The following is a 13020-nucleotide window of genomic DNA, read 5'->3' on the forward strand; positions in this document are numbered from 1 at the left end:
AGTTATTAATATAAAATATATATTAAAATATAAATATATATTAAAAATAAATTAAATTACATATATATTTATACTAACATATCTAGATATCGCTTATGGCAAAATCTTGTACTTATAACTTCTTTGGTTATCTCTCGTGCAATAAAAGATGCAATGACTTAGAAATCAAACTTCCATTTTTCCATCCACATTTTTTAACACATGGTACAATAATGCAGGATATGTCCCCATGCATAGAGCAAATTAAATAAGCTACTTGCAATCAATTAGATCGAATAATTTTCATTTTATTTTTTAAAAAAATTAAGTTTTTATAGTGCAAACGGCAATATCCAAATCTTAAGGAATAATGATTTTGTTATCTCTTTGTCATGAGAACAGTAAAGAATGCTTTTTGAGACATTCTAATATTCTATACTTTGAGATCATATCCGGTATATTTTTTGTCGGTGTCAAACTGAATTACCTACCTAACCATCGTATGATAGATTGTCATAAGTATATAATAATGTCTCGCTTGGCGCGTATATATATGAGCAATGCTAAGGGGCCAGCAATTTTGATATTTTGTAACCATCAATTGGCTATCAAATAGTATTTTTAATAGTGTGAGTTAGTAAAAAATTTTAAATATTTTTATTTAATAAATATAAAATAAATACATTAAAAACTTAAATTTTTTATATTTTTAATAAAAAAATTTTATTTTACAATTTTAATATATATGCTCTTAAGACACATGATAGATAAACCCACTATATATAAAAACAAGGCATTGTATTAATTATTCTCCTCATGTGTCTTGACGTGTTCACAAATTAAGAGAATATCGGTTAGAATGGTGATGTTTAAGAGATTATATCATCTATCATTCATTGTGAATTTGTTGAAAAAGATAAGGATTATTGTTAGAGAATATTAATATCAAGAAGAAGAAAGAGCTCAAGAAAGTATGTAATTTTTAATATAATATCGGAGTCTATATCAGGTTAAAATTAAACAACCATACTATGTAGTTCTAATGCATAGGCTCTCAAATAAACCAAACGCCTTAATTAATTAGAGACTTAGTGCACTTCTTATTAATATTTAAAAAAAAAAACATGGACTTGGTCCCAAACGAGACCTAATAATTACATGTGTTTCCGTAAAAAATAAGTTCACTATTTCACCCCCAGCTAACTCCACACGTTTTGCAGGGATCCTCGACTATGAAGAAATGAAAAAAAAAATCAAATAAAAAAGTACATAATACATTGATAATATACGGCATATAAGTAGTATCTTGTTTAAAATAATAAATTAATTAAAATTCAACATCATCAAGTAAAATTTAAAACGAAAAAAGAACATCATATTTCTAACACAAGTTGAAAAGCAAATTTTGAATAAAATATTTAAAATATTTATTTAAAAAAATCCCAAGTACACAAGGTTAACATCCCAAGTTGGGAAGTCAGTCAATGTGATGGAGATGCATTATGTTATCATTATGACAAACTACTTTCATTATTTATTATTTATTGACAAACATTATTTTGGTATTTTGGTATGAAATAGACCAGTATCAAGCTAAGCATGCATTTATTTAACTTGTTCTTTTCTTTTTCTTCGTTTTCCACGTCCATAACTTGAGGCAAGAAACATGGCTCTACTATCCCATCATAAGAAAAAAATATATAGATTAAGTTGTGCTAAGTAATACTATAATGTTTATTATTATTTAATTTTGAAATACAAAACCTTATCAATTGAACCAATCAAGTGTATATATTGATAAATTATTATTAGAAGGTCTTGTACTCTTAAGAAAATGAAAAGCTACTAAGAATTTAGATTAGAAGTCAAATATTAGATGCTGTTTGGAGTGCTTGCACGCACGTTATTATTAATATTATTAGTATATATATTTAATTTGGCGTATAGTCTTAAGTCTTTCATTTTATCGGATAAAAGGAAAGTCGAGTCACTTGAGAATATAATGGTTGGTGGTGTGTATGAATGTAAATTTAGATGTTGGAACTATACGGCTTAATTATATATATTGACTACGTGGAAGATATCGTTGATTTGTTTGATAATATTATGATTGGACAATTTAACAAAATAATGTTGCAAACTCTAAAAAAGACGGTGGCTCAGGAGTCGGTAGTTACAAGTCACGTAGTATTATAGAATTTAGTTAATATATATTTCTTGTTGGTTGGTTTGAATCTTCGCTTAATAATAATTAATAATAACTTCAGAACATGTTTTAAGACATTGCATTGTATACACCAACAAATAGGTTTGTTTATTCTAAGCTTTTGACTTTATTTTATTTACTATAATATTGAATAAAACCATACGGCACTGCCTTCTTCTTTAGGTTTGTAACGTCCAAAATATTTAATTTCAGCGTTTAAAAAGAAAAACAACTTAGATCAATGGAGTAATTAATTTATTTGTTGGTTTAAACAAGTGCCAAAATTCAATGTATATAATAATTTATTAGGTAACAGTTAATTAGTCTTTGTTTTATTAGCAGAGGTAGAGTTACATACAGAAAAAAAAAGGACAATGACCTCTCCTAATCTTAATTTTTTACATATAAATTATACGTAAATTTCAGTTTAACTTATTTTAAAATTTTATTTTTGTCTTATTATATTATATAAATATTTTTGGCCCTTTTAATATTTCATTTAGCTCCACCCTGTTTATTAGACTAATATATATCATAATAAAGAACTAATTAAAATATAAAACCTCATTATGACTCCTAACAATTTTTCTAAGCCCCTACGTGCCCTCTAATGAAAGCATAATGCCATTGCGAGTTTGCGACTCCTATCTATTGCTTTCATTAAACATTCTGACCCTTTTATTAAATTCTTCGACAATAGAAAACGAAGACAATCCTACATGCTCGTAAACAAATTTTTTGAGATAGATAACTTCCTACACAACCTTGACGTTTTGTTTGATTCTAGAACGCTGCGTTTCATTATTATCGCATCATTTTATGAGCAAAAATTTTTCATTCATCTCTCTTATTCACACCAACAATTATAGAAGAATCCTAATGACATCCCATTTGGTGCCAGAAATTCGCTAGAAATCCTCTTCTCTAACTTCATTGCTTGCATTTCTATGAGAGTGAGTTGTTTTCTGTTTAGGACAATGATGATTTTCTGATTCGGGGCTTAAAAATTAAGAAATTAAAATAATTTGGAAGTTTTGATTACTCTTAAAAATAAATTGATAGGAGTTTAAGAGTTTCTTCTTCAAATCTTTAGGAGTTTAGTTGTCTACTTAATAAGTCGATAAGAGTTAATAATGTCTTTTCTCCATGCAAACAATTTTAAAATTAAAAGTGTCTCCCACTATCAATGCTCCAGGACCAAATGGTGCTAATCCACATGTGGTAAATAGTGCAACAACTACAAGTGAAGCAATTGATCCTGTTGTAAGGGCTACATCTATATAATTCTGTATTTACACCATGATAAATATGTTTGGCCTAAACTTTAGCTTTAGTTGTGCATAGAAACTAAAGCTAAAAAAATAGAAAAAGAAACAACCAAAAAAAAAAAATTCTAATGTCACCACATCAAAGACAAAATGAGATTCTGCTTTTTCTATTTAGGGAAAGTATGAGGAGTTAACGGAATATTTGTACAATATGTACAATGGAGGTTTAGGGAGTATTAGAGATATAACTATTAGTGTTACATTTTCTCATCAGCGTAAACTTATTAAAGCTCTAGATTCGAAAGGTCCAGAGTTCGATCTTTGGTGAACCCCAAAATCAGCTTAAACTTTTAGGATGAGTGATTTTATGACATGAGATGTTTATTATCCCTAGTACCCGAATAGTTATTCTGAATATTATGAGTGATGTTCATTTTGTAACTCATATAGCCCATTATACACATTGTACAAATAAACCATTAGCTCTCTAGCAGGACTCTTTAATCTACAGCACAACATTCTAATACAGAGGCAAGGTCATGGAGAGCAAAATAGTCCATTGTAAGACCATATGTGCCCAATTTCAATAATTCCCTTGTGACATTAGTTGCTAATTCAAATATAACTCTAAAAACATCCAACCCAACACCTCCTAAACCAAGTAACATCGTTGGAGCTTTTGCAAAGACATTGGCAACCAGAAGCTGCTTTACAACAAGACTTTTTCAGTTTATTGCCGAAGACTTTTACATAAGAGCCAGAACGTTCGCCGGTGACTAGGGATAGCAATGAGTATCAATGGGGCGAGGATCCTCCCTCCATCTCTCGTTACGGATTCTTATTTAATTTTTTCTGCAAGAGAGGCGGTTACCTAAGAATATCTGTGGATATTAAATTTTAAAAGATAAAAAAAATATAATGATGATAAAATTTTATATAATTCAATTAAAATGTATTAAATTAAACACAATTCAAACACATTCAATAAAATAACATAAACATTAAATTAACAAACAAATTAAAATAAAACGAAATAGAAAAAAAATTCTAACTTAATAACATAACAAATGTTGGTCAATAATCATAGTCTAATGATAGTATTCCTTTTCACACACATATACGCACGCACATATAAAGGATATTCAAATAATTTTACTCTAATAGATTAACATGAAAGAGATATCTAAATTTCTGTCATACACACAGAGAAACGCATATATAAAATACATTTAAATAATTTTATTTTAATAGCTTTATATAAGACAGATATCTTCTCAGTCTCCATCTCTGTCCCTATTTATTCATTCATGAGAACGGATCCTTATATTTATAGAGATTTTGCGAGCTTTTATTGACACACGTATAAAAAATATTCAAATAATTTTACCCTAGCAAATTTACATGGAATAAATATCTGTCTCCGTGTCTATCCTTATTTATTTATGGAACAGGTCCTCATGTATGTCCATAAGGACTTTGCATGTCTCTATTTTGTTTCCATTGCAAATAATCTTTATAGATATTTGCGGGTTTGGGTTTATTGTCATTCTGACCAGAGACAACAAATAAGAATTGCAATGGCATTATGTTTTTATTAGGGTCGGGGTGAATAGAGATTTTGTGAAATTGTCAAGAGTCGGAATAAGATTTTATCAACGAAAAAAAAAAATTCATAGGTGAGACTGACGTTAGAAGGAAGCAAGAAAGGTACGGCGAATGCACGGCGTAATACGTGGAGCGATAAATGCGCCATGTCTTCCCATTCCTTCCACGTGGGTCCCATTCCCTCTCATTCCTTCTTTTCCCTTTTTCTATTTTGACGGTTAACACACATATACATGCATATGAGTTATGACTTTCCACACTAAATAAAAATATGTAAATAATTATAAATCTTATATGCTCCACATTTTTTATTTACTTTTGCATCAACAAAAGTTTAGGTCAATTGAAAATTATTGTATTCATTTCATTCCGTTAATTGATCTATAAACATATTTCTAAACAACGTAAGACATACATTAAGCTTATCAATAACTGGAAATGATAATAGATCATTAAGAGATCTTACTAATCGAAGGCTCCAAGCTAAGCTAAAATGATCTATACCTATATGATCAACCAAGACATTATTCAACTCTATTATGAGTATATATTGATTGTGTTTAATAATTTTATAATTTTACGATAATATATTCCTATGTAGAGTTATGTATCTTCCGTTACAAAAATGTAATATATATTATTCAATTATCTACCGCTAATCTATCTATCTATTATATAAAAGAAATATGAAAGTAGTTTTATGTTTAAATAATAAAATGTCATTCATTATATATAATTTACAAAATAAAATATTTTGTTGTTTATCATCTAACTAATTTCAAATTTATTATTATTCTATTTATATATTAAAAAAGGTGGATTAATAGACACCAAATGTATCTATTGATACACCAATGCAATTATTATAAAAGCTAGTAAATTTGATCACAAATGATAGATTTTAGGGCATTTTTTTGTCTAATAATAAAAAAAGACTAAAGTATTATATGTATATATACAACATTTTTTACAATAACATTTTATAAATGATAATGACTTTCTCAATATGTTTAGGAGCACGACATTTATATAGCTCTCTTATAATTCTATTTTCGCGGTTTAGACTGTTCTCATTTTTTCGTTCGCTTTTATTATAAGAATATGATTATTGGTTTCTTTTTCTTTGGCTAGTAAGACATTTTCATTGGCCCCTAGACTGTCTTATGTAATAACAAGTCAAAATATGACATGTATGGTATCATCCAATTTTAGGTTGTACTTTGAAAAATCAATCAAAGATTCCAAAAATAGAAATGGTTGAAATGGGATTGGTTGATAGCACAACTTGCAAGTGAAGCAAAGGTTAATTTAATGAACATTGTATGGTGGCCCTGCACTGATGCTCCCTTAAACAGTTAAACCCTTTTGTCTCCTACACTACTCATCCCACTACTACTTCTCATACTACCCTTCTTCTTATTCTTCAAATGTGAAGTATGTATGATTAAGTTGGGTAGAAATTTTCCTTACAATATGTATGCATACAGTAGCGATGGAGGGTAGTGTAGTACTTGAAAGCTAAGGGGTAAAAGATCGATTAGAAAGTTTTTATCTAATATAGAGACTCAATAGTCAATACAGACTTTTAAACTATAAAGATCTAATTAAAAAAATTTTAAAAATTAATAAAGTAATAATTAAACCTATAATTAGTATGTATATTAAATTATTAATTTGAGGTATAACTTTAACTTTATTTTATCATATTTAATTTTGACAATTAAGAGAATAATGTGTGTGCTCATAATAATTTTTTGTGTATATTTAACATTAGTCATTATTTTACGTGATTAGTTTAAAAATGTATATTTAGGAAAACTTTCCTTTCTGTATAACAAATAATATATCGTACATAATCCATATATTTTTAAAATTTATATTTATTTAGTTTTATACATTATATGTTATATTTTAATCTGGTCACACTTCAACCAAAATATTGATAAATTATTTGTTCAGAATAAGATGCTTAATAAACTATATATAGTATTTTAATATTAAACTTCGTTATTGTTAATAGGTACTGCTTAAAAAAATAGTATATGCTAATTATTAATTTATTAGTAAATTAATATTTTATGAATTAACATATCAATATATACACTAATTATTGAAACACTATGATATCAGTTTACAATTAAACTATTAATAATTTATAACTAAAAACAATATTTTTTTTCTCTTAAAATTGATTCAAATGTTGGCCCTTAAGTATTTTTTCTGGTTCCACCCGTGTGTATAATGTTAGCTTTTTGTTACATGATAAAATATTTTGAAAATTAAGACTGCTTTAAGAATGTTATTTAAAATGGTACGTGTAAATTTAAAATAATGATTTATTTACTTACTAAAAATTAAACTACGCATAAGAATATATAATTAATCAACGACCACCAATTTAGTGTAGCTTTTAGACAATGTGGTACATTACATTTTTTAACGTAAATGGAGTTGCATATTTCGGAAAGAGAAAGTTTAAGGAGCCAACACTTTTATTAAATTTTGGCTAGCATTTAGTCAACAAAAGAAAAATGAGTAGTTCTTTATCATTAAATGAAATCTCACACCATTAAAAATACTATTGATGATTAATTGATGACTATAAATTATAAAATCTGCTGATCTCTTAGTATTCCTCTTTTGCAAAAAGAAAAATATTGGTAACGTTCAACTCGTAAATGAGAAATAAAATTAAAGAAAAAACGAGTTGTTATATATACAATATAAATATAGTATAAAAATATTCTTTCTTTTCAATGGCGTAAATTTTCATGTTATTTCTACAATTTTTTTAGCTAAATTAGAATGATAGAACTAAAAATATTTTAGCAAACTGATAGATTTTATTATCTTGATTCTTGCACTGAATACAAGATTCTTACATTATATTATTATTTAATAATCACTCATTTGTTTGTTTTATTAGAATAATACTATACATGCAAATAATTTTGTTAACTATTTCCAATTAAATTGGTCTAACATCAACAAAAATCAGTTATAGATAACATTATTCTAAGTTTTGTTATATGTTGTTTTTTTTTTCTTTCTTTTATCTATTTTATTGTGATAAATTAAGAAGAATTATATTTCTTTTTTTCTTTCTTTTATAAATCTTATATGCTCCACAATTTTTACTTACTTTTGCATCAACAAAAGTTTAGGTCAATTGAAAATTATTGTATTCATTCCATTCCGTTAGTTGATCTATATAAACATGTTTCTAAACAACGTAAGACATACATTAAGCTTATCAATTACTGGAAATGATAATAGATCATTAAGAGATCTTACTAATCGAAGGCTCCAAACTGAGCTAAATGATCTATGCCTATATATATATGATCAACGAAGACATTATTCAACTCTATTATGAGTATGTATTGATTATGTTTAATCATTTTATAATTTTAGAATAATATATTCCCTGTGATAGAGTTATGTATGTTCCATTACAAAAATGTATATATACTATTCAATTAGGCTAATCTATCTATTATATAAAAGAAATATGAAATATGAAAGTAGTTTGATGTCCAAATAATAAATGTCATTCATTATATATAATTTACAAAATAAAACATTTTGTTGTTTATAAAAACTAGTGAATTTGATCACAAATGATGGATTCAAGGGTATTTTTTGTCTAATAATAAAAAAGACTAAAATGTTATATGTATATATACAATATTTTTCACAATAACATTTTATGAATGACAGTAATTTTTTTAATATGTCTAGCGTCTAGCAGCACGATACTTGTATAGTTCTCTCATAATTTTATTTTCACTATTTAGACTACTCTCATTTTGCTCGCTTCGCTACTATTACGAGAATTACTTTTGTCTTTTTTTTTTTGGGTTTTAGAAGACTTTCAAGTTTCAACAGGCTAGTACTCTTAAATAATAAGTAAGTCAAAATATAATATGTATGGTATCATCTAATTTTAGATTCTACCTTGAAAAATCAATCAAAGATTCCAAAATGAGAAATGGTTGGAATGGGATTGGTTGATAGCACAACTTGCAAGTGAAGCAAAGGTTAATTTATATGAGCATTGTATTGTGGCCCTGATGATCCCTTAAACCCTTTTGTCTCCTACACTACTCATCCCCACTACTGCTTAGCTTCTCACACCCCCCCCCCCCTCTCTTCCCCTTTCTTATTCTTCAACTGCGAAGTATGTATGATTAATTTGGGTGAAATTCATTCGCATGGAGAGTAGAAATTAAAGTGAATTCCTTACAATATGTGTGCATACAGTAGTGGTGAAGGGTAGTGTAGTACTTCAAAGGGGGAGATGATCTCCCTAAAATTTATGAGTATTTTTATTGATAAATTATTTGTTCAAAATAAAATGCTTAATAAATTAACTATAATATTTTAATATTCAACTTCATTATTGCTAATAAGTATTGCTTAAAAAATATAGTATACTAATTAATTTATTAGTAAATTAATATTTTATGAATTAACTTATCAATACACTAATATTGAAACGCTACGATATCAGTTTACAATTAAACTATTAATATTTTATAACTTAAAACAATATATTTTTTTTTTCCTTAAAATTGACTCAAATGTTGGCTCCTAAGTTTTTTCCTGGCTCCACTCGTGTGTGTATAATGTTAGCTTTTTGTTACATGATAAAATATTTTGGAGATTAAGATTGCTTTAAGAATATTATTTAAAATGGTATACGTGTAAATTTAAAATAATGATTTATTTATTTACTAAAAACTACGCATAAGAATATATAATTAATCAACGACCACCAATTTAGTGTAGCTTTTAGACAATGTGATACATCACATTTTTAACGTAAATGGAGTTGCATATTTTGCAAAAGAAAAATATTGGTAATGTTCAACTCGTAAATGAGAAATCAAATTAAAGAAAAAAAAAAAAGAGTTGTTAACTTGTTATGAAATATAAATATAAGTATATAAACATATTTTTTTCTTTTCAATGACGTAACTTTTCATATTATTTCTATAATTTTTATACTAAGAAGTGTAAATCTAGATAAACTAGAATGATAGAACTAAAAAATGTTGTAGTAAACTGAGATTTTATTATCTTGAGTCTTGCATTGAATACAAGATTCTTACATTATATTATTATTTAATAATCACTTATTTGTTTGTTTTATTATATCTTTTTTTTCTTTCGTTTACCTATTTTATTGTGATAAATTAAGAAGAATTAGATTTCGTGTATCAAAGAATGATCCTAATAATAAAACATTTCAATAAAAAATATATATGAAAGTTGAAGTTGAAATCTCATTATTGTTAATATAATCAACAAGAGAATTATCGGTGCTAACTGCTAAGAATTAAATAATTTAATTCCTAATGCAAACAAATAAAGCAAGTAAAAATTAATGAATAATAGCCACTCAGATGAAGATATATAATCATATCAAAATAATAGTTAAAAATTATTAAATAATTTAATATATTTTACTAATTTATTTAACATTTTTATATAAGTAATTACCTTAAAATTACCAAAATTTGAGGATTTGATTTTTTGAAAAATAATTTTTATATGGAGAAAAAGATCTCCTGGAAAGTAAAATTTGAACAATTGGAAGAGAGAAGTACAATGGTATCAAACGATTTTATGGGGATCAAACCAGACCAAATAATTTATGTGATATAAAATTTATTGAATCAATTTAAGTATATATAATCAAATAATTTGTGTGATATAAAATTTGTTGAGAATCAATTTAAGTATATATATNNNNCCCTTTGGCCTTCTCTTTCTCTGTCTCCAAAACACTAAAACTCGCATACAGAGAGAAGAAACCATGGCCACCAAAATCATCAGCATTGCAACACTACTCTTACTAGCTCTCTTCACAACAACACAAGCCAGAATCCCCGGTGTCTACACTGGCTCCGCATGGGAGACTGCTCACGCCACATTCTACGGTGGCAGCGACGCCTCCGGAACAATGGGTATCCACCATCACTTCAAAGTTTCTTCCTTTCTAACCCTTCAACTCAAAAACCTTCACTTTTCTTATATTTTACTATGTTTCCTCTGTTTTCCTCTGTTTTCAACTAAACCCATCTATCACCAAACCTTCAAAGTCCAAACCCACACATATAATGTTCTCTCATTTTCCACCTTCAAAAAATTTTAGCTTCCAAAATGGAAAATCGATTTTTTTTAATTAATAATTAGCGGCAAATGTTAATAATGTTCCATAGAAGAGAAGAGAAAGGAAAGCTGAAAATTAACTTGCTATTATGATTACTACGCAGGAGGGGCATGTGGTTATGGAAACTTGTACAGCCAAGGGTACGGTGTGAACACGGCGGCGTTGAGCACTGCACTGTTCAACAATGGCTTCAGCTGCGGAGCGTGTTTCGAGATCAAATGCGCCAACGACCCCAACTGGTGCCATGCGGGTTCGCCATCGATATTCGTGACGGCAACTAACTTCTGCCCTCCCAACTACGCTCTCCCAAGTGACAATGGGGGTTGGTGCAACCCTCCAAGGCCACACTTCGATCTCGCCATGCCCGTGTTCCTCAAGATCGCTCAGTACCGCGCTGGTATTGTTCCCGTCTCTTACCGCAGGTAACTAACTCTTCTTTGACTTTTTGAGATTGTGTCTTTTCAACTTATCAAAGAAAAAAAAAAGAGAGAAAACGGTGTCGTTTGGGGAGACAAAGTGAGCTAAGATTCTGCTACGGTGGAGACAAGACAGTAATAGTGGGAATGGTATGCAATATTTGACGATGTAGTCTCAACTCCCAACTATGAATACAAATGAGAGGAGGGTACCATTTTCTACGTGGACCCCAGTAGCCGAAAACGGACAATCTGGACCGTTCATCTCAACGGGATTCGGGATTCTGAAACATTTGGCCGCGTAACTGCACGATTCCCCAAACATAGAATCTTCTTTTTTCATCTTTCCACTCCATGCATCATGATTCCCTCCCACACTGTTTAACTATACAGAAAAGGAAAATTAAAAAAGATATTAAAAATTTGAAGTACTCTCAATTTTGCAGTGAATATTATGAGACTAATTTACTTTTTTTCACAAAACTAAAATATTGTTAAAGCTATATTTGTCTAAAGGTTACAAAAACTAACTCATAATTGGTGGATTTTTTTTTCTCTTAAAAAATGATAAAACCCTGTAACAATGTTTTATTACGATTGTGCCCCTGTTGTGTAGGGTTCCATGCCGCAAGCAAGGTGGGATGAGATTCACGATCAACGGTTTCCGTTACTTCAACTTGGTTTTGATCACGAACGTGGCAGGTGCAGGGGATATCATGAGGGCGAGTGTGAAGGGTTCCAATACAGGGTGGATGACCATGAGCCGTAACTGGGGTCAAAACTGGCAATCAAACTCTGTTTTGGTTGGTCAGTCACTCTCCTTCAGGGTCACAGCCAGTGACCGTCGCACTTCCACTTCTTGGAACATTGCACCCTCTAATTGGCAATTTGGCCAAACCTTCACCGGCAAAAACTTTAGGGTCTAGAAATATACATACAACATGTTATTATCGTATATATTTTATTTGTGAAATATTTGTATCCATTTGCGTATTATTCATCATTAAACGAGGTATAGACTCAATTTAATTGGAGTTTATATTTTATCTAATGATAAATAATATTTGAATTGGTACAATATTTCACATCTTATATATATGTTCAATGAACATCATTAAAATAGAAAATTAAAAAGCGGTGGTATGTATTAGTGATACTTTTTGACATTTTCTTTGTCTTGTTTTGAGGTAGTGGGGAATCAATCAAATATATGTCTTCGGTATATGGGTTTAGGTTTTTCTTCAAGTTTTTTATATAGATATCTCCATTTTGAGTAAAAGATGGTGGAGAATATGACGATGTAATGAACTTTTTGAAAGGAGCTGAAGTGGCTTGCAAGTTTATATGCCCGCAGCTATGCTTACTATA

The 13020-nt window shown here is 28.7% G+C and overlaps 1 protein-coding gene across 1 annotated transcript; it reads left to right on the forward strand.

The window, feature by feature from the left end:
- Nucleotides 10823-12894, forward strand: LOC107609543 (expansin-A6). The gene is made up of 3 exons (XM_016311545.2): nucleotides 10823-11030; nucleotides 11340-11658; nucleotides 12269-12894. Exons 1-3 carry the CDS (start codon nucleotides 10880-10882, stop codon nucleotides 12576-12578), a joined length of 780 nt encoding a protein of 259 aa, XP_016167031.1. The 5' UTR covers nucleotides 10823-10879; the 3' UTR covers nucleotides 12579-12894.

This window comes from Arachis ipaensis, chromosome B07 (genome assembly GCF_000816755.2).
Source record: "Arachis ipaensis cultivar K30076 chromosome B07, Araip1.1, whole genome shotgun sequence".
NCBI classification, from domain to species: Eukaryota; Viridiplantae; Streptophyta; class Magnoliopsida; order Fabales; family Fabaceae; genus Arachis; species Arachis ipaensis.